Source organism: Odocoileus virginianus, chromosome 18 (assembly GCF_023699985.2).
Source record: "Odocoileus virginianus isolate 20LAN1187 ecotype Illinois chromosome 18, Ovbor_1.2, whole genome shotgun sequence".
NCBI lineage: Eukaryota > Metazoa > Chordata > Mammalia > Artiodactyla > Cervidae > Odocoileus > Odocoileus virginianus.
In genome coordinates, this window is record NC_069691.1 from 1,665,933 (window position 1) to 1,692,643 (window position 26,711).

At 43.3% G+C, this 26,711-nt stretch overlaps 2 protein-coding genes and 1 long non-coding RNA gene across 3 annotated transcripts in view; 2 read left to right on the top strand and 1 right to left on the bottom strand.

Moving 5' to 3' along the window:
* The first annotated feature begins 7,782 nt into the window (after positions 1 to 7,782).
* On the top strand, positions 7,783 to 10,960 carry TOMM5 (translocase of outer mitochondrial membrane 5). Its single transcript, XM_020884811.2, has 2 exons — positions 7,783 to 7,993; positions 10,603 to 10,960. Exons 1-2 carry the CDS (start codon positions 7,873 to 7,875, stop codon positions 10,635 to 10,637), a joined length of 156 nt encoding a protein of 51 aa, XP_020740470.1. The 5' UTR covers positions 7,783 to 7,872; the 3' UTR covers positions 10,638 to 10,960.
* Positions 10,961 to 12,135: 1,175 nt separating this feature from the next.
* LOC139039470 (uncharacterized) lies at positions 12,136 to 25,344 on the bottom strand. The gene is made up of 2 exons (XR_011492729.1): positions 25,116 to 25,344; positions 12,136 to 15,773 (listed from the first exon to the last, which is right to left on the bottom strand). It is a non-coding gene; the product is annotated as an uncharacterized lncRNA (long non-coding RNA).
* Positions 25,345 to 25,479: 135 nt separating this feature from the next.
* The window catches only part of FBXO10 (F-box protein 10), a 44,383-nt gene continuing 43,151 nt past the window's right edge, over positions 25,480 to 26,711 (top strand). The window contains exon 1 of the mRNA XM_070480245.1: positions 25,480 to 25,595. The gene's annotated coding sequence lies outside the window, so the exon portion shown is untranslated. The remainder of the gene's footprint in view (positions 25,596 to 26,711) is intronic.

The following is a 26,711-nucleotide window of genomic DNA, read 5'->3' on the forward strand; positions in this document are numbered from 1 at the left end:
GGGATGTTTCAAGAGAACAGCATCAAAACATGTATATTATCTAGGGTGAAACTGATCACCAGCCCAGGTTGGGTGCATGAGACAAGTGCTCGGGCCTGGTGCACTGGGAAGACCCAGAGGGATCGGGTGGAGAGGGAGGTGGGAGGGGGGACCGGGATGGGGAATACATGTAAATCCATGGCTAATTCATTTCAATGTATGACAAAAACCACTGCAATGATGTAAAGTAATTAGCCTCCAACTAATAAAAATAAATGGAAAAAAAAAGAAAGAAAGGAAAAAAAAACAAAAAAAAAAACAAAAAAAAGAAAGCCTTCCTCAGTGATCAATGCAAAGAAATAGAGGAAAATAATAGAATGGGAAAGACTAGAGATCTCTTCAAGAAAATCAGAGATACCAAGGGAAGATTTTATGCAGAGATGGGCACAATAAAGGATAGAAACAGTATGGACCTAACAGAAGTAGAAGATATTAAGAAGAGGTGGCAAGAATACACAGAACTATAGAAAAAGATCTTAATGACCCAGATAACTACGATGGTGTGATCACTCACCTAGAGCCAGACATCTTGGAGTGTAAAGTCAAATGGGCCTTCAGAAGCATCACTACAAACAAAGTTAGTGGAGCTGATGGAATTTCAGCTGAGTTATTTCAAATCCTGAAAGATGATGCTGTGAAAATGCTAGACTCAATATGTCAGCAAATTTGGAAAACTCAGCAGTGGCCACAGGACTGGAAGAGATCAGTTTTCATTCCAATCTCAAAGAAGGGCAATGCCAAAGAATACTCAAACTACCACATAATCATACTCATTTCACACACTAGGAAAGTAATGCTCAAAAGTCTCCATGCTAGGCTTCAATAGTACGTGAACTGAGAACTTCCAGATGTTCAAGATGGTATTAGAAAAGGCAGAGGAACTAGAGATCAAATTGCCAACATCCATTGGATCACAGAAAAAGCAAAAGAATTCCAGAGAAATATCTACTTCTGCTTCATTGACTATGCTAAAGCCTTTGACTGTGTGGATCACAACAAACTGTGGAAAATTCTTAAAGAAATGGGAATACTAGACTACCTTACGTGCCTCCTGTGAAACCTGAAACCTGTCAAGAAACAACAGTTAGAACGAGACATGAAACAACAGACTAATTCCAATTGGGAAAGGAGTACATCAAGGCTGTATATTGTCTCCCTGATTACTTAACTTACATGCAGAGTATACCATGCGAAATTCCAGACTGGATGAAGCACAAGCTGGAATCAAGATTGCTGGGAGAAATACCAATAACCTCAGATATGCAGATGACACCACCCTTATGGCAGAAAGCAAAGAAGAACTAAAGAGCCTCTTGATGAAGGTGAAAGAGGAGAGTGAAAAAGGTGGCTTAAAATCAACATTCAAAAACAAAGATCATGGCATCCAGTCCCAACACTTCATGGCAAATAGATGGGAAAACAATGGGAATAGTGACAAACTTTATTTTCTTGGGCTTCAAAATCACTGCAGACAGTGACTACAGCCATGAAATTAAGACACTTGCTCCTTGGAAGAAAAGCTATGACAAACCTAGATAGTGTATTAAAAAAACAGAGACGTTACTTTGTCAACAAAGGTCCATATAGTCAAAGCTGTGGTTTTTGCAGTAGTCATGTATGGATGTGAAAGCTGGACCATAAAGAAGTCTGAGAGCCACAGAATTGATGCTTTTGAACTGTGGTGTTGGAGAAGACTCTTGAGAGTCCCTTGGACAGGAGATCCAGCCAGTCAATCCTAAAGGAAATCAACCTTGAATATTCATTGGAGGGACTGATGCTAAAGCTAAAACTCCAATACTTTGGCCACCTGATGCAAAGAACTGATTCATTGGAAAAGACCCTGATGCTGGTAAAGATTGAAGGCAGGAGAAGGGGACGACAGAGGATGAGATGGTTGAGTGGCATCACCAACTCAATGGACATGAGTTTGAGCAAGCTTTCAGGAGATGGTGAAGGACAGGGAAGCCTGGGGTGCTGCCATCCATGGGGTCGCAAAGAGTCAGACATGACTGAGTGACTAAACAAGTCACAGATTAAGGCCTGGCCTTTATCGGCACTTCCTTCACTCACAATGTGTACAAACAACATATAGCTATTCAAATTTGACATGCTAGAGCGAAATATTTGGAGAAGGCAATGGCAACCCACTCCAGTGTTCTTGCCTGGAGAATCCCAGGGACGGAGGAGCCTGGTGGGCTGCCGTCTGTGGGGTCGCACAGAGTCAGACACGACTGAAGCGACTCAGCAGCAGCAGAGCAAAATATATTCCTACCTTTAGGAAGCTTTATGTTTTCTAAGATGAGAAAATATGCTTGTGGGTATCTACTTGTTCACTTTGATCAGTCAGGTGTGTCATCTGGAAAATACCGGGGACAGGGTGTGGAGAATTCATACCGGGAGCCTCGTCCTTTTTTCCCTATGGACATTAAAAGTAAGGAGCTCATTTCCAGCTTTTGCAAAGGTCTCCTGACATGGGATGAAGGCAAGTCTAACAAAAGTGGATGTGCTGTCACTGAATCAATAAGAGATTCTTTTTTCCTTCTAGCTCTTTCTTTCACTTGATAAATATTAAATCAGCACTTATCATACAACAGGTTCTACAGTTTTACTAATAGGCAAGAAACTATATCCAGCTGTGTATAAGCACATTTCTACAACATAAACTATGTGTGTTTTGCGTGATGGGGGGTGAGGTGGGAGTAGGGGCAAAATCAATCATCTAGCCTCTGCCAAGGAGATGGCCGGTAATTATTATGTGCTCTAAATAATGTCAATGCAAAGTAAACCCTGGAGTATATTTTACCTCTCCTGCTGCTAAATAATAAGAATTTACAGCAGAAGGAAGAAAACTTCTTCTGAAAACAAACAAAATTTCCCATCTCTTGTTTGTAACTCCCAGAGATATGGAAATCTGACACCTATAGTCTTGGCCAGAGAGTGCTTTTGTTCCTTAGGAAAAAAAAAAAGGTGGGAAGGGTCACTGAGAGAAGTTGAGAACTCTGAATTTAAGGTAACAATTATAATGATCAAAACATGTTAAGGGTTCATAAAGATTATTAAAAGAATGTTTCTCAGAGTAATATTTATAGGGAAAATATAAAAGTAATCTAAATGCTCAAAGGTAGAGGTTAATTACATAAATTATGGTACATCCATATAGAGAATCAGAGAAGGCAATGGCAACCCACTCCAGTGTTCTTGCCTGGAGAATCCCGGGGATGGCGGAGCCTGGTGGACTGCCGTCTACGGGGTCTCACAGAGTCAGACACGACTGAAGCAACTTAGCAGCAGCAGCAGCAGCATATAAAGAATACCACAAAATTATATATATATATATACACACACACATAACACACACACACACACACACACACACACACATATGTATAGAGACAGAGAGAATTCTATAGGTATATGATAGAAGAACAAATCCTGAAAGGATTATCACCAATATCCTTAGTGGTTGTTGAGTCATGGGGGACTGTTACTTTCTTTTCTTCTCTAATTCTGTATTTTTATAAATTTTATAATAAATGTACTTTTATGGAAAAAAAATTAAACTTGTCATATGGTTTTAATATAATTCTATTGCTAGAAATAAAGCAAGTAAATCTTATATTCATTCTTTAACTTTGTCAATGATACTCTAAAATTATTTAAATAATTTTTATGTAGCCAGAAAAACAAGTTATACTAAAACAATGAGAAATTAATAACTATAAAAAGATGTGGAATTTTGGGTAAATTTCCTTTGTGGACAGTTTCCTTTCAACCTAATGTACAAAGCTACCAATTTTTAAATTCTAGGTTAGCATTCAATCACTCAAGGCATCACTGCTGAGTTTTCACCATGTATACATACCTGTTGTGAATTGTTTAGAGGCTTAAAGGACATGTTGTTTGTACCTGAGGTGCTTACAGTCTACTTGGAAAGAGATCAACAAAGTCCAGACAACAAAGTCATAAAATTAGAGGGAGAACAGGGCGCTATGCGGTACCCAGGGGGCTCAGTGGTCAAGAATCCTGCCGCCAATGTAGGAGCCTCCGGAGACATGGGTTTGATCCCTGGGTCTGGAAGATCCCCTGAGGAGGACATGGCAAGTCACCCCAGTATTCTTGCCTAGAGAATCCCATGGACAGAGGAGCCTGGCAGGCTGCAGTCCAGGGCGTCGCAAAGAGTCGGACACGGCTGAACGGCCGAGCACACACATACACGCAGGATATCATAGAAAATAAATGCTAGTGAGATGAGGGTTATTAAAATTCTACTCATCTTTTGAGGCTCAAAAGGCCTCTCTTCCTAGAGATGCCTCTAGCTGGGCAGTAACTCCTAGAAGTGTCACCCCATCTGATGGGGGAGGACTCTGGCTAGCTTTGTCACAGAGCAGGGGGCCCATGTGGCCTTTCCTCGTGCTGACCTTTGTTTCATTATCACGGGTCCTGAGTGGGCTTCAAAGTCAAGTTTATTTGGGGAACACCAAACCAGGTTCCTCTCCTGAAGAAAAGAGGAAGGAGAAGTTTGGAGCTAGATAATAACACAGCCTAGATTAATTACTGGTGATGCATGTGGAAACATGGAAAGAAGGGCTCCCCTCAGCCTGCCCTTTCCAAAATGGGTTCAACAACAACCTATGCTTACAATCCACACCCTTGAGTGGAGGATTATCAATGAGAATATCCACAAAATATCAAAAGCTGCAAGGTATGCTGAGAAAAGTGCCAAGCTGAGGGCCCAGACTCCTACCCCAGCCCCAGCTGGCCCTGCCTCTAAGTAGCTTCCCTCTGGACCTCAGTTTTCTCACCTGAAGGGGCTGTAGGTTCAATACGTGAAAACTACACACCCCCTATAAATCAGAAGCGACAAAGTTCCTGTGATCATATGCTGGAATTTTTCCCCAATCATGAGTCACCTCGAAGTCTCTGACTATGCAAATACAAATTCCTGCCCAGTGATAGACACTGAAATGGTTAATTATTTTATGGGTAGTCTGTACACAATGAATGCTTGTGTCCAGTACCATCTGGGAAGTTGAGGCAAAGGAAATAGCTCTTAAAACCCTCCTGGGGTGGAAATGAAAAACAAGACAGGTTGTGACATCAACTACCATTTGATCAGACTAAATAATACAAATATCAATATTAAATTATGTGTGCAGACTTTTTATTTTTGCCTTCTGTGGCGAAGTACAGGGAATTCTCTGCTTTTAGCCTTTAATGCAAGATTATAAAGGAAGAACAGGAAAGACAGACACGGAATTTCAGCATTTTAGAACTGCAAGTGACTTTAAAGATTTGACCCAAGTCCCTCATCATTTCCAAGATGTGAAACAGCTAATTCCAATATTAACTTCCTGAAGCATGGTCTCTCAATTTACCTCACCTCCACCAACCATAACTGGACAATACCACCACTTACATACCAAACAAAAAAGCGAAAAAACAAAAAGCATGAAAAGAAAAGATAAATAGCCCAACCTCTTACTGTTTCCTCCATTACAACCAGAGGAACCATGCAGGGGGAACAGAGTTAATCAGGATGAACATTTCTGAGACAGGAACAGTTCACCTTCCAGCCTGCATCCAGAACCAGTTCCTCACCCCTAGACACAGCTATGCCATATTTCCACCCACTACTTTCCTGTCTCTCTACAAGAAGGCAAGCACCAGACCTTTGGAAGAGAATTGTTATGAGAGTAACACTGTCCTTTAACAAATCAGCCACGAATTACCATATCATCAAGTAAACACTGGATGAACAAAATGCAAATGCTAACCACTTCTTTGCTAACCAAAGAAGTATGATTTTCTATTAATTTCTCCCCTCTCTGGTTCCCTATGAATCCAGGGAAGTTACTCAAGGGCATCTTAGCAAAGAAAAAAATGGGTAGCTCCATATGAGAACTGTTTATCTAAATTCAGTCAGCATTAGAGACCCAAGTTACTGGAATCACTTAAGAACTCACCCCTTTCCAATCCGTTTTGCCTCACTATTCAGATGGATGTGGGATGCTATATTCTTCCTACCATGGAAAACACACACATTCTGATATCTCACCACATCTGATAATATTTCGCTGTCCATACCCTCCAGACCAGAACGCCCTAGATGATACAATTAGAATTCAAATGCACAGACTGTTAGAAGCGAAAGGGACTCTCAAGAGAATTGAATCATATCTCCTCCCTTTATAACTGAAGAAACACAGCTGCGGTGGAACAGAGACTTGTCCCGCCTCACATGGCTAGATAACGTAGTGCCAGATCTGAACGCTATGTCTCCAGTCTTCTGGTTCAAGCTCTTTCCACAGCCCCTGCTACTTTCTAGCATCACTGCAGGCTTTCTAAACGCTCTCAAAGGTTAGGTGGAGCTCTTCCTCGGGAGTCAGCCCCTCCCATTTCAGAGCTGTCTCTGCTCTTCCACTGCATGAATTATAGATGCAAGAAGTTACTAAAGCCTGAATAGGCAGATGAGTTCCCTTTCTTGACCCATTCTGTCAATCAGGAAGGTGGTCAGCAACACTTAAGAGTTATCAGTTCCTCCCATAGTTAAATTCTTGCTCTAATTCATCTAAAATCCACTGTCACTATGCAAAGTGCATAGCACGCTGAAGAAGGAGCATTCTGGTTTTGAATTATGTGATCAGTTCAGTCATCTGGTTCGTGTCTAAGAATTATATATATGGCTGATTGGCGTGCATAATTTGGGGCAGCAGCCTTCTGACAACTATTTGATGATTCTTCGACAGGAAATCTGGTTGCATTAAATTCCTTCCTTCTGGCTCCAGAGATGCCCATCTAAGCAGGTGCTAATGGCTAATAAGACTAACAGAGGAACAACAGGGTTCAAGGGAAAGAGAATTCAACTTGACATTATAATTATTTGCATTAAAACCTTGCCTCTGCCCATCACCAGCAGACCGACTTTAATACTCGTGGTTTCTAAGCCTCTCCCGTAAATCTGTAAAAATGTAAGATGTTGAACAGATCTAAACTTGCTTCATATATAAGGTATTATTGGTCCAATACTATACTTTGATTGTATTGTCAAAGTATAGTATTGGACCAATACTATAATTTGATGATCGGTTAACTCCAGAAATGAGAAGACAACAATAATATGGAAAATGTTGAACACTCTGTCAACAGACCTTATCAGTCTAACTAGGTATAAAGCCCTGCTCAGCAACTTACTAGTTGTGTAATCTTGAGCAAGTTTCATCATCTTTATCTTTTATCATTAGAAAGTTAAAAAATACTCAAAATAGAAGACCAGGATTAACTAAAGTGATACACTATCACCAGCTTAAGTAATTTTCAGTAGTTTGCTAATATCCGTTCACCTTTCTTCCCCAACACGTTCCCCGCTCCGAGGTATTTTAAAACAAATTTGGGCAAGCTGTTGTTTTAAAGATTTCTGTGCTTCAGTTTTCTCATCTAGGAAATGAAGATTATAACATCGAATTAATGGGATTGCACTGTACTGAGTATCCGTAAATGTTAACTATTATTATTTATGATGGTACCTATGCAAACCTCCCCCTCTGACGGGTTCCCTGCAGCTACGCGCAACGGGCTCAGGGCAGAGGTTGTTAAACAAAAGGACTGCAAGAACACAAGTCCTGCGTCGCTAAGACGGCGAGCACCCTCTTCAGGCCACCCTCCTTCAGAACAGCTCAATTTAAGGAGAAAGTTTGTCCTTCGCAGGCTCTCGTCGCCACGCGTAAAAAATGAGGGGCGGGAACAGGAAATGGGGTTGGGCCGAATTCCGGGCGCCGGGAGGCTGCGGGGAAGAGTCGAGAGGGTGGCAGCTGGAAGCCGTTAGCAAGAGCTGAGATGTTCCGGATCGAGGGCCTTGCGCCGAAGCTGGACCCGGAGGAGATGAAACGGAAGATGCGCGAGGATGTGATCTCCTCCATACGGAACTTCCTCATCTATGTGGCCCTGTTGCGAGTCAGTAAGTACCCTCCCAGGCTGTTGGCCGCGAGACTCGCAGGGAGCTCGCCGCCCCCTGCCCTCCCGGCCCTGGTCCCACCCGCCTCGTGGGGGCCTTGGAGCCAGAGCTAAGCGGTTGCGAGGAGCCAGAGCTGTGCACGTTGAGGGCGGCGGGCGCGGGCGGGCAAGGCTTCGGATCGGCGGGTCAGGGTCGGGGTACCGAGTGCCCGCGGCGAGCCGGACCACGAGGTTAATCACTCAGTCCCTCCTCGTCTTAAGGACGGTTGAGTTGAAAGAACCTCTTAAGGTTTGCGGGTGCGATCCCTGGGATCGGGAAGATCCCCTGGAGAAGGAAATGGGAACCCACTCCGGTGTTCCTGCCTGGGAAATCACATGGACAGAGAGCTAAAGCATATGGGGTCGCAGAGTCGGATGCGACTTGGCGACTAAACAGCAAAACTAACTTTATCCCCAGGAGCAACGCCTCGTTTTGCAAACAGAAAAACTGGTGTCGAGTGGAGCAATAGCTGGTTCAAGGTCATTTAGAGGTTCAGTGAATGATCTGGACCTAGAATCCAGAGTTCTTCACTGACTGCCAAGGGTGCTTCTATTACTGCTGACCGCTGAAATCCACAAGATTTTGTTTGTACAGAGGGTGAAGTAGGTAATTACTTTTTCTTTTCTTTTTTTTTAAGAAGAAAGGATCGATAGGGTTAATGGTAATGCCTGAGCATTTTTTTCTTCTTTTTTTTTACGTTTGGTAGAAACTATTTGCATTGCCTGATCTTGGCCTAAGTCTCTGCATATCCTCTTTGCAAATGAGAGCTCCACTTTCAGAGGGGACTTAGGCCAAGTAGTAGAATTATAGGCACACAGTACCGGAGCTAGACAGTTTTCTAGATCAGTGCTGTAGTTTTACTGATAGGAATCTTAGAAGTGAATTGCCCCTGTTGCTCGATTTCCAGTTCAGTATTCCTTTTCATTATTGTTCCTTGTTCTATATTGTTGATAGGTCTGGATAGAGAGGCAGAGGTGATGCTGATAAATGAAGGCCATGCCATAAATGAAGGTCATCCTGTGTAAGGCTCCTGTTGGGCCTAAGGCCAGAGTTCTTGAGGTCGGGTCTCTCTTCCCGCGTCCCTTTCACTGTCTGTGGTGTCACTCTGCTTCCCCAGGAGAGGGAGCCCTTGGAAAACGGAAACTACCAAGTCCTCTGGCTCTTTCAACAGCTTGCAACTCTCAACTAATTTCCTCCTCTTGTCTTTTTTTGGTTGACTTAGTTGCCAGTGAAACATTGGCTGCTTTTCAGGCAGGGACCTTTGTCTTTGAGATGAATCAGTTTCAAAACAAAACAATACTGATCCTTACCACTTTTTAAATTGAGATATAATTTGCATGTTATTCGCTTAACCCATTTCAAGTATACAGTTCATTGGTTCTTTGTATAGTCAAGAGTTGTGCAGCCATCACCACAATCTATTTTAAGACATTTTCTTCCCTTCTGAAAGAAACACCATGCCCATTCGCTGTCATTCTCCCATCCCCTTTCCCTCGCCCCTGGCAACCACTAAGAGACTCCTTGTCTTCAGAGGTTTCCCTATTGCAGATATCTTTTATGAATGGAGCTGCACAGGATGTGACCATGTCTAGCATGATGTTTTCAAGGTTTGCCATATTGTAGCATGTGTCACTATTTCCTTTTCATTGCCAAATAATATTCCATTGTATGGATATGCCACACTTTATCCATTCTTTTGATGACTGTTATTTTTTTTTCTGATAAGAAATAGGTTTTTTTTAAAGTATTTAATGTATTAAATACATTAATAATATTGTGTAATCATCACCACCATCTCCAGAACACGTTTTCTTTTGTAAAACTGAACTGTATAGCTGTTAAACAGTAATCCCCCATTCCCCGCTCCTCCCAGCTGCTGGCAGCACCCCACCATCTTTTTTTTTTTTTTTTAGGAACCACTATACTGTGTTCCATAGCAGCAATACCATTTTTACACTCTCAGCAGCAGGGTGCAAGAGTACCATTTTTCAACATCCTTGCCAAATTTTTTGACAGTAGCCATCCTCTTGGGTGTGAACTGATATGTCCCTGTAGTTTTGTTTTGCATTTCTCTAATGATTGATGAGGCTGAGCATCTTTTCCTATGCTTACTTTGGCCATAGCACTGTTACACAAGACAATAATATCACTTCTTTAGATCCCTATGACAGCACTTCCTTGTTTGCTAGACATTTTTATCTATACCACCCTACTCATAATAACTGAAATAGGACTGTCAGAGTTTTGTTCCTTTGACAGTCACATCACAAAGTAAAAACTTGTCATTTGAAGGAGATTAGACTTCTTTATGTCCTAAGAGGAGAACTACGTGAAGAGAAGATTTTATATAGTGTAAGAGTGAACTTTATAATAGTTGTAGCTGCATGATGGTGGGATGGGCTCCCTTGAAAGACAGCAGTTAGCTTTTGCTGGGCGCACAGGCCAAGGCTTAGCCATCATTTGTTTGAAAAATGTGTTCAACTGTGAAATTTATCTCCCAGTCCTGTAATTCCATAATGTAACTTGTGATGATCTGGATCTGAAAACAAATTCTGGGTTTGTTTTCCTTTCAGCTCCTTTTATCTTAAAGAAATTGGACAGCATATGAAGAGTGGGTGTCACGTGTGAATGCATGGTATGAAGAACCTGGCTACAGTTTCTTCTCCTATCTGCAAATGAATAGGCCCAGAAAGATGGAAGAGACTCTTCGACTGAATGGACATAAAAATTCTGCTTGTTAAGAACAATTTTGGCTCTGGTAACTGACCTTTATAGCTAGAACTTTTTGGCAAGTATGAAGAGACGTTTTACGGTTCTAGTATTCCCTTATACCTGTGATATCAGCCTCGATGAATGTTGGTGTAATTGTACATCATGATGTCAAACTCCATTTTCTAGCAAGTATGAATTATAAGGGAATTATGTCTGCAATGGCCCTGTCTTGTGAGTCATTTCTGTGTACTTTTTTACTTCTATTTGGAGTATATTTGTTGAAGAATTCCTCTCCATTAGTTATGTTTCATGGAAGCCAGCACACAAACATGTCATTTAAGCATGGGACTATTAGTCTATATTTTTAATAAGAAAAATAGGGCTTTTATTTTTCTTTAACCCACATTTTTGCTGCAAATGAACAATCACTGGTGAGACTACTGTAACATTGAGACTATTACAAACCACATTAAATTGAGTTCCTCCTGTTTGGGACTGGAGAATTTGCTTGTCCTGATAAAACAACATGGTTCTATTCTTAAGCAGTCTTTATGAAAGGCAGCATTACTACTTGAGGCTGAGAATATATAAAACCACCAAAGGGGAAAATGCTGTATTTTTAAAGTCAGGCAGTTCTCCAGGTTTGTTGGGAGAAGGGGAGAGTCGTTAACTTTCCTCCCAGATACCATGACATTCACCTTTTTTTCAAGAATTACCTAGAGTTGACTTCCTGTCTGTAAGTCACGATCATGTTGTTACCTTATGATTTTTCTGTTTTGGACGTTGCCTGCTGACCTCTCCTGCATGTGAGGATTGTGTCTCTTTCCTGTCCTCGCCTCCGTCTCTCACACATCTCATTTCTGCTTCCTTTCTGAGTACTTATTAGTGTGATTTCATTAGGACTCCAAACACTGTTGTCGCCTTTTCCTGCAGATCCTTTTGATTTTCCTAGGCGTAGTTTTCTGAACTTACCACACTAAATCAGCTAAACTTTTTGCCATGTATTTAAATTGTTCAGTGTTCAGTGTCACGAGGGGTGCTGTTTTAAGTTTTTCCTGGAAAAAGGGCTTATTTGGATCAAGCTGAATTTGGCTTATGGGACACCTGCTCTAAAGTACAGGGCAGAATCTGGCAAAGTGTGAAACAGCCTCCAACATTATGGGACTGTTTTATTATTTTATAGTGAGATGCTTGTTCTCTTGCAAATATTTATAAGGCAGATGATTTACCGTAAGGTCTGGCTTTTAAGGGCTTCCCTGGTGGCTCAGATGGTAAAGAATCTGCCTGCAACATGGGAGACCTGGGTTCAATCCCTGGGTCAGGAAGATCCCCTGGAGAAGAGAATGGCATCCACTCTAGTATTCTTGCCTGGAGAATTCCATGGACAAAAGTCCCAGAGATTAATAACTTATTTATCAGTTACAGTTTCTATTATATGCCATGCTTTTGTGCTAGAAGCTGGGAATGGACAATCATGGGACTGCCATTTTGGGGTCTATAATTCATCAAAGGATGCCACACAAATGGATATCTGAAGGACCTCATGTTGCTGCTGGTTCAGATTTGAGGGAATAACTATAGTTATCTTATGGGGAAAGTGTAGAGAAGGGGGAGCCAGGTAGGAATTGATTAAGGTGTTCAAATCATATTGATCAAGAGGAGTTCAAAATTGCTTACTTAAACCTAGATGCAATGTGGGGCCTAGATTTGAAGGGAAGGTCAAAGAGGATGGAATGAGCAGACCAATACATGTTGATTTGGAGGAATGTAGTGTAGGGGAAAGAAAGAATTCAGGGAAGACTCTGGAGGTGCAGGGAGTATCTTAGATTATTTGGGTAGACCCAGTGTCATCACACGGGTTTTATGAGGGAGAAAGAAAGCTGAGTCAGAGAAGATGTCACAACAGAAGCAGAGGTTGGAATGATACGGCCACATGCCAAGGAATGTGGGCCGCCTCTGTGTTCCAGGAGCTGGGAAGGGTGGGGCACAGATTTTGCCCTAGAACCTCCAGGACCGCAGGTCTGCAGACACCTTGACTTTAACCCCTCAAGACCTGTTTCAAACTTCTGACCTTCACAACCATAAGGTAATTTGTGTTGTTGTAAGTTTGAATAATTTATTAGAGCAACAATAGCAAACCAATGCATTTATAGCACTCCTTCCTCATTTCCTGTTACTGTGGCCTCATCCTCTTCAGATCGGTAAATCCTTTTATCTGTTCCACCATCTTTGGCAGAATTTTCTTATTCACTGATCAGGCTTGAAGTAATTTCTGGTCCTGGATTATCTTTTATTTATAAACTTCCTCAGCTGTGACCATGGCTTTAATTACCATCTATCTAGAAGAAAGTCCCAAAGTTTATTTCAAGTTGAAATGTTGGCCATGTTTGGCTATCCACCTGCCCACCTAGCATCTCCATCTCAGGTATTTTCAGCTTGGCAGGTCCAAAACTGGACCCATTACTTTTCACTGGAAATTTTTTGCTTAAATTCAGTAAACGGCTCCATCAACATAGCTGCTTAAACTACAAATTAGGGAATCTTCCTTGAATCCTTAATCACATCTCCAAACCCCCTCTTGCCATATGAGATACATATTAACAGGTTTGGAGGTTAGGACAATAGTCATTTTGGGGTGGGGGCATTCTGCCTACTACTTGTAATGAAGGTTTAGATTTGGTGGGGAAAAGTTGAAAGTTTCCTCCTGCCAAGATCTGCTTTCTCTGGAAAGTCATTTTCAGACCCCAGCCTTCCTTAATCACTCAACCCCACAGCCATAGCCTAGATTTAGATGTGACTTCTTTTCCTCCAATACAAACAGCTCAGCCCCACTAGACCCTCTCAGCATCTCTTTATCCTGCCACCTCGTCTTTGCTTCACCACCTTCATGCCTCAACTCGCTCCACTAGCCAGTGTTGGCACACACCTTTAAAATAGGTTTGATACCTAGGTCAGGAAGATTCCGTTGGAAAGCCCTCTCCTATTTAAGGCCAAACTCCTCAATCCCACCTGCATCAGCTACCCAACGATCGTGATCCATCAATTCTCCCTCCCTTTTCTTTTATTGGATCATTCCCTATAGGATTCAGAAGGGCTGTGATTTCCTCTGACTTAAAAAAAAAAAAAAGCCCTGTTGCAAATTTGTTCCCCTGGAGAAGATGCTGAGATTTTGTACAGGAGGTTTTAGGGGGGGTATTTGGGGGGACAGGGAAACGCTTTCGAGAGCAAGTGAAACACGTCTGGGCGGGAGAAGTTGAAACGTGGTGCAGCTGCAAATAGGGTGATCAGCCATGCAGGACTATCCCAGTTTAGCCAGGAAACCTCAGTGCTGGGCAAGCTGGAATAGTCGCCCTGGTTGAGAAAGCAGCTTTAGTCAGTTCCATAAGTTCAGTTCAGTTCAGTCGCTCAGTCGTGTCTGACCCCATGAATCGCAGCATGCCAGGCCTCCCTGTCCATCACAAACTCCCGGAGTTTACTCAAACTCATTCCCATCGAGTCAGTGACACCATCCAGCCATCTCATCCTCTGTTGTCTTCTTCTCCTCCTGCCCCCAATCCCTCCCAGCATCAGGATCTTTTCCAACGAGTCAATTCTTCGCATGAGGTGGCCAAAGTATTGGAGTTTCAGCTTCAGCATCAGTCCTTCCAATGAACACCCAGGACTTATCTCCTTCAGGATGGACTGGTTGGATCTCCTTGCAGTCCAAATTGACTCTCAAGAGTCTTCTCCAACACCACAGTTCAAAAGCATCAATTTTTCGGTGCTCAGCTTTCTTCACAGTCCAACTCTCACATCTGTACATGACCACTGGAAAAACCGTAGCCTTGACCAGACGGACCTTTGTTGGCAAAGTAACGTCTCTGCCTTTCAACATGCCATCTAGGTTGGTCATAGCTTTCCTTCCAAGGAGTGAGCGTCTTTTAACTTCATGGCTGCAGTCACGCACAGATACCTGATGCTAAACGGCCCTTCAGAGAAGTCCTGAGCAAGGCCAGAGGGCAGGGCCCTTCTGCCCCTGCATTGCCTAGCCACCACACAGGGGATGCTGGGCCGGCGTACTGCCTGCAGACAGCTTCCTTCAGCCGAAGGCATCTCCTGCGGGGGATGCAGCTGTGTGGCGTCTGTAGCCAAGCCTCGTAGCTGCTGGCGGATTGAGTTCCTTCGTCCAAAGGTGAAATCTGGGTGGTTTGGCACAGCACCCACCATAATCCTCTTGAATCCTCACCCCTCTCCGTCTTCCATCCCATTTCTCTGCTCTCAGTTAAATGCTTCAAGAAGGCTGTTTCTATTTTCATTCCTTCCTTCTGTTATCTCCCGAACCCATTCCAGTTAGGTTTGCATCCCCACCAATCTTTTGAAACTGCTCTTGTCAAGGTTAACTAACCTGTCTTGCCCTTTCAGCAGCATTCAACACACTTCCTTACTATTTTAACCACCTTGCGGGCCTTCTTGATTTTCCTCTTATCCACCCTTTCTGTTCCACTCACCCATTCCTCCTCAGATTCTTTTCCTGGTTTTTCATCTCTAACCTCTGACACTGGTGGTGTCCCAGGCTTCACTCCTCAGTCCTCTGTATTTACAGTAGAGATTCTGCACTGACTCTTGGTTTTCCTATCTGATCTTTCAGCCCAGAATACCTTTCCTTTCCTTTCAGTGGAGAGAAAAGTCCCTGTTCTAAAAAACAGAATTCCTTAGTTTTGTTTTCCAAAGAGACGTCTATCACTAACCTGACCTTTCAAGCTGGTTCCATTGGGTCAGCTTGCTGGTTTCACAGCTAAGGTATATACAGTCATCTGACAAGGACCACAGTGGACCTGCTATAACTTACTTTCTCCCAGTTTGTATGTTTATTTAGGAGGGAAGAAAGTAGCTGAGTGCACATATGTTTGTGATACCAAGAGACTGAAGACTACTTTTTATGGGACAGTGTGGAAACATAATGAAGACTCCTGCTGGGTGTGATACAGCAGTGGGAACGTACGTGATGGTCTTCTTCCCCAAATTCAAATTGCATTGTCTCTGATTATCTGAGCTGACAAGAAAAAGAATATATAAATTACTTGAAATAATAAAGATATTGCAAAAAAAAATGTTTAGAAATGTGCTAGATGAAAATTAGAACCAGGAAATGATCTAATGAATTGCTCATCTTACCATCATTAGTAAAATTCAGCACCTATATATTTTTGGTATACTTTTGAATAAAATTTAATAAGCTTACTATTGAACCTTCACATCAATTATAGAATTTCACTCAATTTTTGTAATAACCATTGTTTTCATTGGTCACAAGTATAAGACATGGATTCTTTATTGAACATAAAAATAAAAGTGTAAGTTAAACCTTAAACCTATTAAATCTTGAGAAAATCATTCTTAGTAAAATATTGTTGTTAGCTTAGTGAAACAATGATGCTGTTAAAGAAGCTGAAGAGAAGGGCATTTAATTTAACATCTACTTTTTCCTCTAACCAAACCCTCACTGTTGTTAGCAAGCATTCTGCAGTTTAGAAGTTCATCACCATAAAAAGAATTTGTGCTTTTTACTTTATTGTTCCTTAAGTTGCAAGGTGCTTATTTATTCCTGATCTGACAGAAAGTGAAGTCGTGGCCGACTCTTTGCGACCCCATGGACTGTAGCCTACTAGGAACCTCAGTCCATGGGATTCTCCAGGCAAGAGTACTGGAGTGGGTTGCCATTTCCTTCTCCAGGGGATCTTCCCGACCCAGGGATCGAACCTGGGTCTCCTGCATTGTAGGCAGACGCTTTACCGTCTGAGCCAAATTTTTTTCAGCTTGTTTTCTTAAGCATATCAAACTTAGACCACTCTGAGTAATTTCACCTTTCCTGAGTTGACAGTGAATAGCAGAGGGAGAACCTGGGGTGGGCGGGGGTGGGGGGTTGGCGCAGGGGGGATGCTAGAAACTGCTAGATACTGTAGACTCAGATTATCACTTCCTTCCTTCCAATTCCGTATGTAAATAAGATACTAAAATAGCAAATTTGTAATACTCATTTCTTGGTAGGAAAAGGACTCTTACGATAAATATGTCTTCATGTTTATGGGTAACATTTTTTTTCACATAAAATTTTAAGAGTCAGTGGATGCTAGGTGTCAGGCACTTGGGAATCAAAGAATGCATACTAGGGACACTTTTCATCCACAGATGCCTCTTGCCAAAGGAGAGGTTCAAGGGTGATAGGGAAAAGAACACTGGCAGCGTCGGGCACCATTTGCAGAGGGCTTTTCCAAAGCAGGCTGCAAACCACACAAGCAGCAACGAAGACCTACTGAATCAGAACTGCTATGGATGGAGCTTAGGAAATCTATTCTTTAAAGCAGCCAGTGGCTTTCAGACACTGCCTGTTGTCTAGGCCTCCGAAAAATACCCCCAGTCTCCTTGGTGGAGGTGTCCACATTCACAGACACTTATTTATTCAGTGACTACAGAGGACCAGGCACTGTGGCAGGTGAGGGATACAGAAGGGAAGATTTCAGTCATTGTACCAATCCTTAAGAGGCTTACAAAATAGCAGGGGAGTTGGATATTACCTAAACCCATCAATAATTAAGTCATTATGTCAGCTGCTATGAGAGTAAACTAACATGGCTGTGAGAAGATGGAATAAAGGAGCCCTGGCCTGGGTTGGAGAAGATGCAGGGAGGGTTCCCTGCGGAAGTCACTGATTTGGATGAATAGGAACTGTCCACGTAGAAGTGTTGGGGGGGGGTCGCAAAAATGCCAAAGTATATGTGTTAAGGAAGACTGTTAAGTGTGACTGAAGGGGATTGAGCACTGAAGAGCAAGAAGACCTTTGATTGTTTTAGGACCTCCTGTTGTTGATTTGTGTTTTCATGCTTTAGTCTTAAGATAGAGATCCCATCCTGACATCTGCTGGCTAGTATATATACTGCAATTCCAAGTTACACAAGGAAGCCTCAGGAACCTATTTTTTAAAGGCTACAGTAATAAACTATAAATAAAACACCAAGACTCTTCCCTACTCTATTATAGACGTCACCCAGCAGACGTGAACAGCGGCTACTTGCGTGCACTCAGGATTACAGCTATGCTGAGGTGGTGCCATTTGCCTGCTTTCGTGCAAAACAAATAGAAATCACCATCTAAAAGTTGAATCGACTTCTTGCTGAGATGTAAAAACATTACACAACCACTTACACACTCTTTTAAACAAAGTACCTTATGAAATATTTTCAGTTAAAAGGTTATTAAATTGTCTTCAGAAACACACAGCTGACTTTAGTCTAATAAGCATTCTGCTAAACCTAAAGATCTGCTCTAAGCACTTCTGATTATTTTCACCTGTTTCTCAGTCACATGAGTAGAACTTTCATTTTCCGCTTAGGCCTATAAAGGATAAGAATCCAAACAAATTTTAATATTACATGAACAACTGTACAGTGATGCTGCTACATTTGAAACTGTTCCCTTGGCAGCTGCCTCACTGTGCGACTGAAATATTCAACAACCCTCTGACATTAAAAGATAAATTTGGTGAATAAAGGGTGATCTAGAGACGTCAAAATGTAATGTAGAAAATGTGGGCTGTTGAAGAGTACAGGTTTATGTTAGGAAGGAACACTAGAATCAGTTCAAAGTCCTCAGTTCTGCTATTATGTGACTCTATGAGTCAGATTTTTAACGTGCAAACACCAAAATCCAGTTTGGGTAGGTGTAAGGAGAAAAGTAATTCATTATAAAAGGATTATATGTAGCATCACCTGGAGGCCTGGAGACTAGGCAACTGGAACATCCCCCTTTGTCACTCCACACATCTGCAGCAGTGAGGACACTACCTTTGCTGAGGATTAGATGCCACCGCTTACTATCAAGCCACAGTTCCCTGGACTATCACGGTAGCCAGTACTGCTCAGAAAACATCTTGCTGCATTTGCTATGGTTGCCATAGAGAATTACTCCAAAATACAACTTTGTTGTATCTCTGATTCCAAGTCCAAGGAATATTTAATTTATAGCGCCAGGGTCACGTGGAAAAGTAAAGAAAAAAGAAAAACACAATTTCAGCTTCTGTAGTGAAAGGCATGCTCTGATTGCCAGCAAGTTCATAGGATGGGGAAATCCCCAATGTAGGCACAAGTTCAGATACTGGACAGCCAAAAAGGAATGACAGATGTCTACTATGTTGACCCTGGACAAAGCACTCTGAGCCTCCCTTTTCTGTAACACAAGGGAAATAATGTCCACATGGTTAAGGAGATGCTGTAGGTATACTTACTCATTTTACAGTAAATACCACCTATGTGCCAGAATGCAAAGATGCACAGGTCCTTTCCAATGTAATGCAGAAGAAAAATCAATACACATCAGGTGGTGGGACAGAGGCAGGCATAGATGAGGTGAGGGCAGAAAGAAGAGGGGACTCAACTGCAGTTTACAAATGATGCTTTTGTATTTAAGCACTTATATTTAAAAACAAAATTTCCATGTGGCAAGTGATGTTTGTACCACTAATGAGAGAGACAGCATGCTCTTGTAGAAAGCTGTTGCATTCCTTTGAAAGGCTTAACTGTTTCATAGAAATGCCAAAACAGTAATGTTGGCTGGCACAAATCCAGAAACTCAGGCTTTCGATTGCTTTTTGACAGACATCGAGACTTCCAGTTTCATACAATGGGACACCCTTCAAAGGATTAAACATGTTATAGCTTTGCCCAAAGATAATGAGGTAAATCATCATGCCCATTGTAGTGTGATGTAGTCTGAACCCCCCCCTTTTCTGATCTGACCTAAGTCAGAGTGGTCTGCTTTTTGTATCTAGCTAGTGTAAGGGGACAACAGAGAATGAGATTGCTGGATGGCATCACCGACTTGATGGACATGAGTTTGAGTAAACTCCAGGAGTTGGTGATGGACAGGGAGGCCTGGCATGCTGCGATTCATGGGGTCGCAAATAATCGGACACGACTGAGCGACTGAACTGAACTGAACTGAGTGTGTCCAACTTTGTCTTTGCTTAAAATAAATTGTTGGCCTTAGGCTTAGGGTGTGTGTGTTTTTATGTTTTTCTTTCCATTTATAAAAGAAAAGCTGCATGGTAACACAGGCCTCACCGAGAATCTGTAATAATAACAATTCATCATATGGTACTGATAGATGGAATATATTTTTAGAGAATATATTGTATAGAACTAAGGACTGAGATATGTCAGTGGGATCACTAGAGTCAGCTATTTCAAACCTCAGTGTGGTGGAATGATTTGTTTTTCACAGCATTCTTAGGTTCAGTTCAGATCAGTTGCTCAGTTGTGTCCAACACATTGTGACCCCATGGACTGCAGTATCACCGGCTTCCCTGTCCATCACCAACTTCCAGAGCTTGCTCAAACTCATGTCCTTTAAGTCGGTGATGCCATCCAACCATCTCATCCTCTGTCGTCCCCTTCTCCTTCTGCTCTCAATCTTTCCCAGCATCAGGGTCTTTTCCAATGATTCTGTTCTAAGCATCAGGTGGCCAAAGTATTGGAGCTTCAGCATGAGTCCTTCCAATGAACACCCAGGACTGATCTCCTTTAGGATGGACTGGTTTGATCTCCTTGCAGTCCAACAGACTCTCCAGAGTTCTCTAACACCACAGCTCAAAAGCATCAATTTTTTGGTGCTCAGCTTTCGGTATGGCCCAACTCTCACATCCTTACATGACTACCGGAAAAACTATAGCTTTGAGTAGACAGACCTTTGTTGGCAAAGTAACATCTCTGCTTTTTAATATGCTGTCTAGGTTGGTTGTAGCTTTTCTTCCAAGAAGCAAGTGTCTTTTAATTTGATGGCTGTGGTCACGATCTGCAGTGATTTTGGAGCCCCCCAAAACAAAAGTCTGTCACTGTTTCCATTGTTTCCCCATCTATTTGCCATGAAGTGATGGAACCGGATGCCATGATCTTAGTTTCTTGAATTTTGAGTTTTAAGTCAGCTTTTTCAATCTCCTCTTTCAACTTCATCAAGAGGCTCTTTACTTCATCTTTGCTTTCTGCCATTAGGGTGGTATCGATATTTCTCCTGGCATCTTGATTCCAGCTTGTGCTTCATCAGCCCTGCATTTTTCATGATGTACTCTGCATATAAGTTAAATAAGCAGGTGATAATATACAGCCTTGATGTACTCCTTTCCCAATTTGGAGCCAGTCTGTTGTTCCATGTCCGTTTCTAACTCTTGCTTCTTGAGCTGCATATAGATTTCTCAGGAGGCAAGTCAGGTGGTCTGGTATTCCTATCTCTTGAAGAATTTCCCACAGTGTGTTGCGATCCAAAGGCTTTGGCGTAGTCTATGAAGCAGAAGTAGACGTTTTCCTGGAATTCTCTTGCTCTCTCCATGATCCAACAGATCTTGGCAATTTGATCTCTGGTTCCTCTGCCTTTTCTAAATCCAGCTTGAACATCTGGAAGTTCTTGGTTCATGACTGTTGAAGGCTGGCTTGGAGAATTTTGGGCATTACTTTGCTAGCGTGTGAGATGAGTGCAATTATACAGTAGTTTGAACATTCTCTGACATTGCCTTTCTTAGGAATTGGAATGAAAACTGACCTTTTGCAGTCCTGTGCCCACTGCTGAGTTTTCCAAATTTGCTGGCATATTGAGTGCAGCACTTGTACAGCGCCATCTTTCAGGATTTGAAACAGATCAGCTGGAATCCCATCACCTCCACCAGCTTTGGTTGTAGTCATGCTTCCCAAAGCCCATTTAACCTCCCACTCCAGAAAGTCTGGCTCTAGGTGAGTGATCACACCATCGTGGTTATCTAGGTCACGAAGATCTTTTTTGTATAGCTCTTCTGTGTATTCTTGCCACCTCTTCTTAACAGCTCCTGCTTCTGTTAGAATCATATCATTTCTGTCCTTTATTGTGCCCATCTTTGCATGTGCCCTTGGTATCTCTAATTTTCATGAAGAGATCTCTAGTCTTTCCCATTTGTTTTCCTCTGTTTCTTTGCATTGATCACTTATGAAAGCTGTCTTATCTCTCCTTGCTATTCTTTGGAACTCTGCATTCAGATGGATATATCTTTCTTTTTCTCCTCTGCCTTTTCTTTTTTTTTTTTTCTTTTCTCAGCTATTTGTAAGGCCTCCTCAGACAACCATTTTGCCTTTTTGCATTTTTTCCCCTTGGGGATCACTTTACAGGAGGATCACTGCCTCCTGTAAAATGTCATGAACCTCTGTCCATAGTTCTTCAGGCACTCTATCAGATCTAATCCCTTGAATCTATTTGTCACTTCTACTGTATAATCGTAAGGGATTTGACTTAGGTTAGACCTGAATGGTCTAGTGGTCTTCCCCCTACTCTCTTCAATTTAAGTCTGAATTTTGCAATAAGGAGTTCATGATCTGAGCCACAGGCAGCTCCTGGTCTTGTTTTTGCTGACTGTATAGAGCTTCTCCATCTTCGGCTGCAAGGAATATAATCAATCTGATTTCGGTGTTGACCATCTGGTCATGTCCATGTGTAGAGTTGTCTCTTGTGTTGTTGGAAGAGGGTATTTGCTGTGACCAATGCATTCTCTTGGCAAAACTCTATTAGCCTTTTCCATGGCTCATTTTGTACTCCAAGGCCAAATTTGCCTGTTATTCCAGGTATCTCTTGACTTTCTGCTTTGGCATTCCAGTCCCCTATGATGAAAAGGGCATCTTTTTTTAGTGTTCTAGAAGGTCTCATAGGTCTTCAAGGTTCTTTAGGTTAGATTTCTATAGTTGACATTTTCTTCCAAAATCCAGAGGTCTGTATCAAAATATTTTTTGATCTCCATTTGGCTGACACACAGGCATTTAAAATTTAACAAGTCCAACATTGAGTTCTTGACACCCGCCCCCCCCAATATGTTCCCCTTATAATAGTTCCTGGATCCTGGAATGTGAAGTCAAGTGGACTTTAGGAAGCATCACTATGAACAAAGCTAGTGGAGGTGATGGAATTCCAGTTGAGCTATTTCGAATCCTGAAAGATGATCCTGTGAAAGTGCTGCACTCAATATGCCAGCAAATTTGGAAAACTCAGCAGCGGCCACAGGACTGGAAAAGGTCAGTTTTCATTCCAATCCCAAAGAAAGGTAATGCCAAAGAATGCTCAACCTACCACACAATTGCACTCATCTCACACACTAGTCATGCTTAAAATTCTCCAAGCCAGGCTTCAGCAATACGTGAACCGTGAACTTCCAGATGTTCAAGCTGGTTTTAGAAAAGGCAGAGGAACCAGAGATCAAATAGCCAACATCCACTGGATCGTTGAAAAAGCTAGAGAGTTCCAGAAAAACATCTATTTCTGCTTTATTGACTATGTCAAAGCCTTTGACTGTGTGAATCACAATAAACTGTGGAAAATTCTTTAAGAGATGGGAATACCAGACCACCTGACCTGCCTCTTGAGAAACCTATATGCAGGTCAGGAAGCAACAGTTAGAACTGGACATGGAACAACAGACTGGTTCCAAATAGGAAAAGGAGTATTTCAAGGCTGTATATTGTCACCCTGCTTATTTAACTTGTATGCAGTGTACATCATGAGAAATGCTGGGCTGGATGAAGCACAAGCTGGAATCAAGATTGCCAGGAGAAATATCAATAACCTCAAATATGCAGATGACACCACCCTTATGGCAGAAAGTGAAGAACTAAAGAGCCTCTTGATGCAAGTGAAAGAGGAGAGTGAAAAAGTTGGCTTAAAGCTCAACATTCAGAAAACTAAGATCATGGCATCCAGTCCCATCACTTCATGGCAAATAGATGGGGAAACAGTGGCTGACTTTATTTTTCTGGGCTCCAAAATCACTGCAGATGGTGATTGCAGCCACGAAATTAAAAGACGCCTGCTCCCTGGAAGGAAAGTTATGACCAACTAGACAGCATATTAAAAAGTAGAGACCTTACTTTGTCAACAAAGGTCCGTCTAGTCAAGGCTATGGTTTTTCCAGTGGTCATGTATGGATGTGAGAGTTGGACTATAAGGAAAGCTGAGTGCTGAAGAATTCATGCTTTTGAACTGTAGTGGTGGAGAAGACTCTTGAGAGTTTCTTGGACAGCAAGGAGATCCAACCAGTCCATCCTAAAGGAGATCAGTCCTGAATATTCACTGGAAGGACTGATGCTGAAGCTGAAACTCCAATATTTTGGCCACCTGATGCAAAGAGCTGACTCATTTGAAAAGACTATGATGCTGGGAAAGATTGAGGGAAGGAGGAGAAGGGGACAACAGAGGATGAGATGGTTGGATGGCATCACCAACTCAATGGACATGGGTTTGGGTAGACTCCAGGAGTTGGTGATGGACAGGGAGGCCTGGCGTGCTACGGTTCATGGGGTCGCAAAGTGTCGGACACAACTGAGCAACTGAACTGATACTGATAATAGTCCACAAAATAGCATTTTCATGGGCCCAGTCACGTTAAGTTAAAAGACTGGGGAATCCCCCTAGTTTACCCCATGAAGCCTTGAGGCTGACTACCTCAAAAAAGTCCTTTGAATCTATTTTCATCTTCACTACCATCACTCCAGTCCAAGTTTTAACCAATCTCCATGCTTCCACTCTTACTTTTGTCTATTCTCCACATAGTAGCTGGCATACTTTTTTTTTTTTTTAAGGTTTGGTCTGACTCTTTGTGAACCCATGGACTGCAGCCTGCCAGGCTCCTATGTCCACAGAATTTTCCAGGCAAGAAAATAGGAGTGGGTTGCCATTTCCTTTTTCAAGGGATCTGCCCCACAACTCCTATCATACTTCAAAAAAGGGAGGGGCGGTCTCAAATCACCCATATCCTTCACCCCTTCTTTGCCTTCCTTTTACATAAAATTTTAAAATCCTTATTGTGACTTACTAAATGTTCCGTGATCTGATCCCTACCTGGCTTTAATTTCACTTACACTGTTCTCTGTCAACACAATAAGGTTCAGACAAACTGGACATCTTCCATTTACCCAAAGAGCAATCTTCTCTCCTATGCCTCACCCCACTCAAGAGCTTTCACACAGGCTTTACCAGCCTCTCTTCTGTCTGGCTAACTCCTGACCTCCGTCCCTTGCCCCCGAGTTTTAAATCTGGGTTCTTTCCACGCACTTACTACAAATTATTTAAATGGTATCTGATTAATGTCTACCTTCTCCACTCATTAACTTAAGGAAGAAATTAACTTAAGGAAGATAGAAGCCACATCAGCTTTGTTCACGGCTGTGCCCGTAACAGCAGCAGCAGCAGCAACAACTAACATTATGTGACCGGTAGTGTGTACACATAAAATTATTTAATATATACTCCCAGCATATTGTTTGGACCATAGCCAGCGGTCAGTTCGTTGAATGAATGAACCAGCCCCTCTGTGCACACCTACAAAGTTGCTCTTTACCTCCTGGAACAGCCCATTACACCGGTAGATAACTGGTGACTGGAAGAATCTTCTTCATAGTGACGACCCCAGTCGCCTGCCTGCAATTTCCACCCACCGATTCTATTTCTGCTGCAGCGGGGCCATGCAGTACCAGCCTTAATCGTCCTTCGGCGAGCTGGACTTCGTAGCGTCTGAAGCCTCATCCGCCCCGCTCACGTCTCCCTTTCCCCACCCTCCCTGCGGAGACCCCGCGTTCCTTCCCGCCGCGGCGGTCCGGAAGCCCAGCCCGGCCGCGCCCGCCGCTCCCGGCATCCCCTCCCCGCGCGTCACGTGACGGCGCCCGCCCCGCCCCAGCCCCGCAAATACCGCCCCCAGGCGGGGCTCGAGGCGCGCCCGCCCCTGGCCGCGCGCCGCAGTCCTCGCCGCTCAGGTGGCTGCGGCCCGGGCGCCCGAGGCCCGCGGTGCTGTGGGCTAGCGCCCTGGACAGCTCCCGGCGAGGTAAGGGGGAGACAGCCCGCGACCCCGGGATGCCCTGGCCCCGGAGCGGGGGGCGGCCCGGGGGAGGGGGCTCGGGCGCCCTGGGGCTGCCTCCCGGGGACCTCGGGCGCTTCGCGAGGCTGCCGGCCGAGGAGTCTGAGCACTTGGCCCCGGCTGCCCCGGGAGGGCTGCCCTCAAGCCGCCCGCGGCCCCGCGCTCAGCTGCACCGGAGAACATCTGTGCCTTGGTTTCCCCTCTTGGGAAACGCGGCCGGGAAGGTGGATCTCTGCGTTTGCCTTCAGCCTGGAGGTTGTGCGGGTCTGTGAGTGAAGTCGAAGAGGAAGATGGGAAGAGAACCCTCATCTCGGAACGCAGGAGCGAGTGTTCGAGGCGCACCTTTTATGTTTTCTGTGTTTTGTGCAAATCGCAAAGCCTCTCCCGAGACTGGTTTCTCCATCTTTAAAGTAAAGGGGATCACCCCTGCCTTGCCTCGCTCACAGGACTACAATGAAGAACAGGTGGAAAAGCCATTTGAAGCGCCAGAACTCGGGGTGTCGGTTACACCTGGGTTCATATAGCTCTGCCACTCTACCGGGCGACCTCGAGCCCCATCTGTTAGAAGATAACAGCAGTAATTAGCTCATGAGGTTGTTGTGAGGTTTAAGTGTAATAGGGCTTAGCACCGTGTCCAGCACAGAAATGCTCAATAATTTGCTACTAGTACAAGTATTACATTGGTAAACTAGAGAATCATTCAGGTGAGGCATGTTTAGAACCATCACACTTCCGTTTCTGTGTGTTTATTCCTAAAAAGAGTGCTGTACTGATTTCCTACGAGCGGGCCAAGTGGAGTTCTTTCCCCATTTCTGTCTGGGCCCCCTTTGCCGTCTCATTTGTGAGTCAGTCAGGATGGGAACATTAACGTATTGGAGCAGATGGGGATCAGATTCCCTCTGAGGGGAAAGAGAAGTGCCAGACGTGTGCTGCCACCAAAAAAAGCACAATACAGTGATTGACTGTCAGAGCTGGAAGATGCCTGGGAAACCATCTACTCGGGTGTCTCCTTGGGCAGAGGGAGAATCTGGCCCCAGAACTGAGGACAGGGCTTTGATTTTCTCAGGACCCGACAGGTTGTTG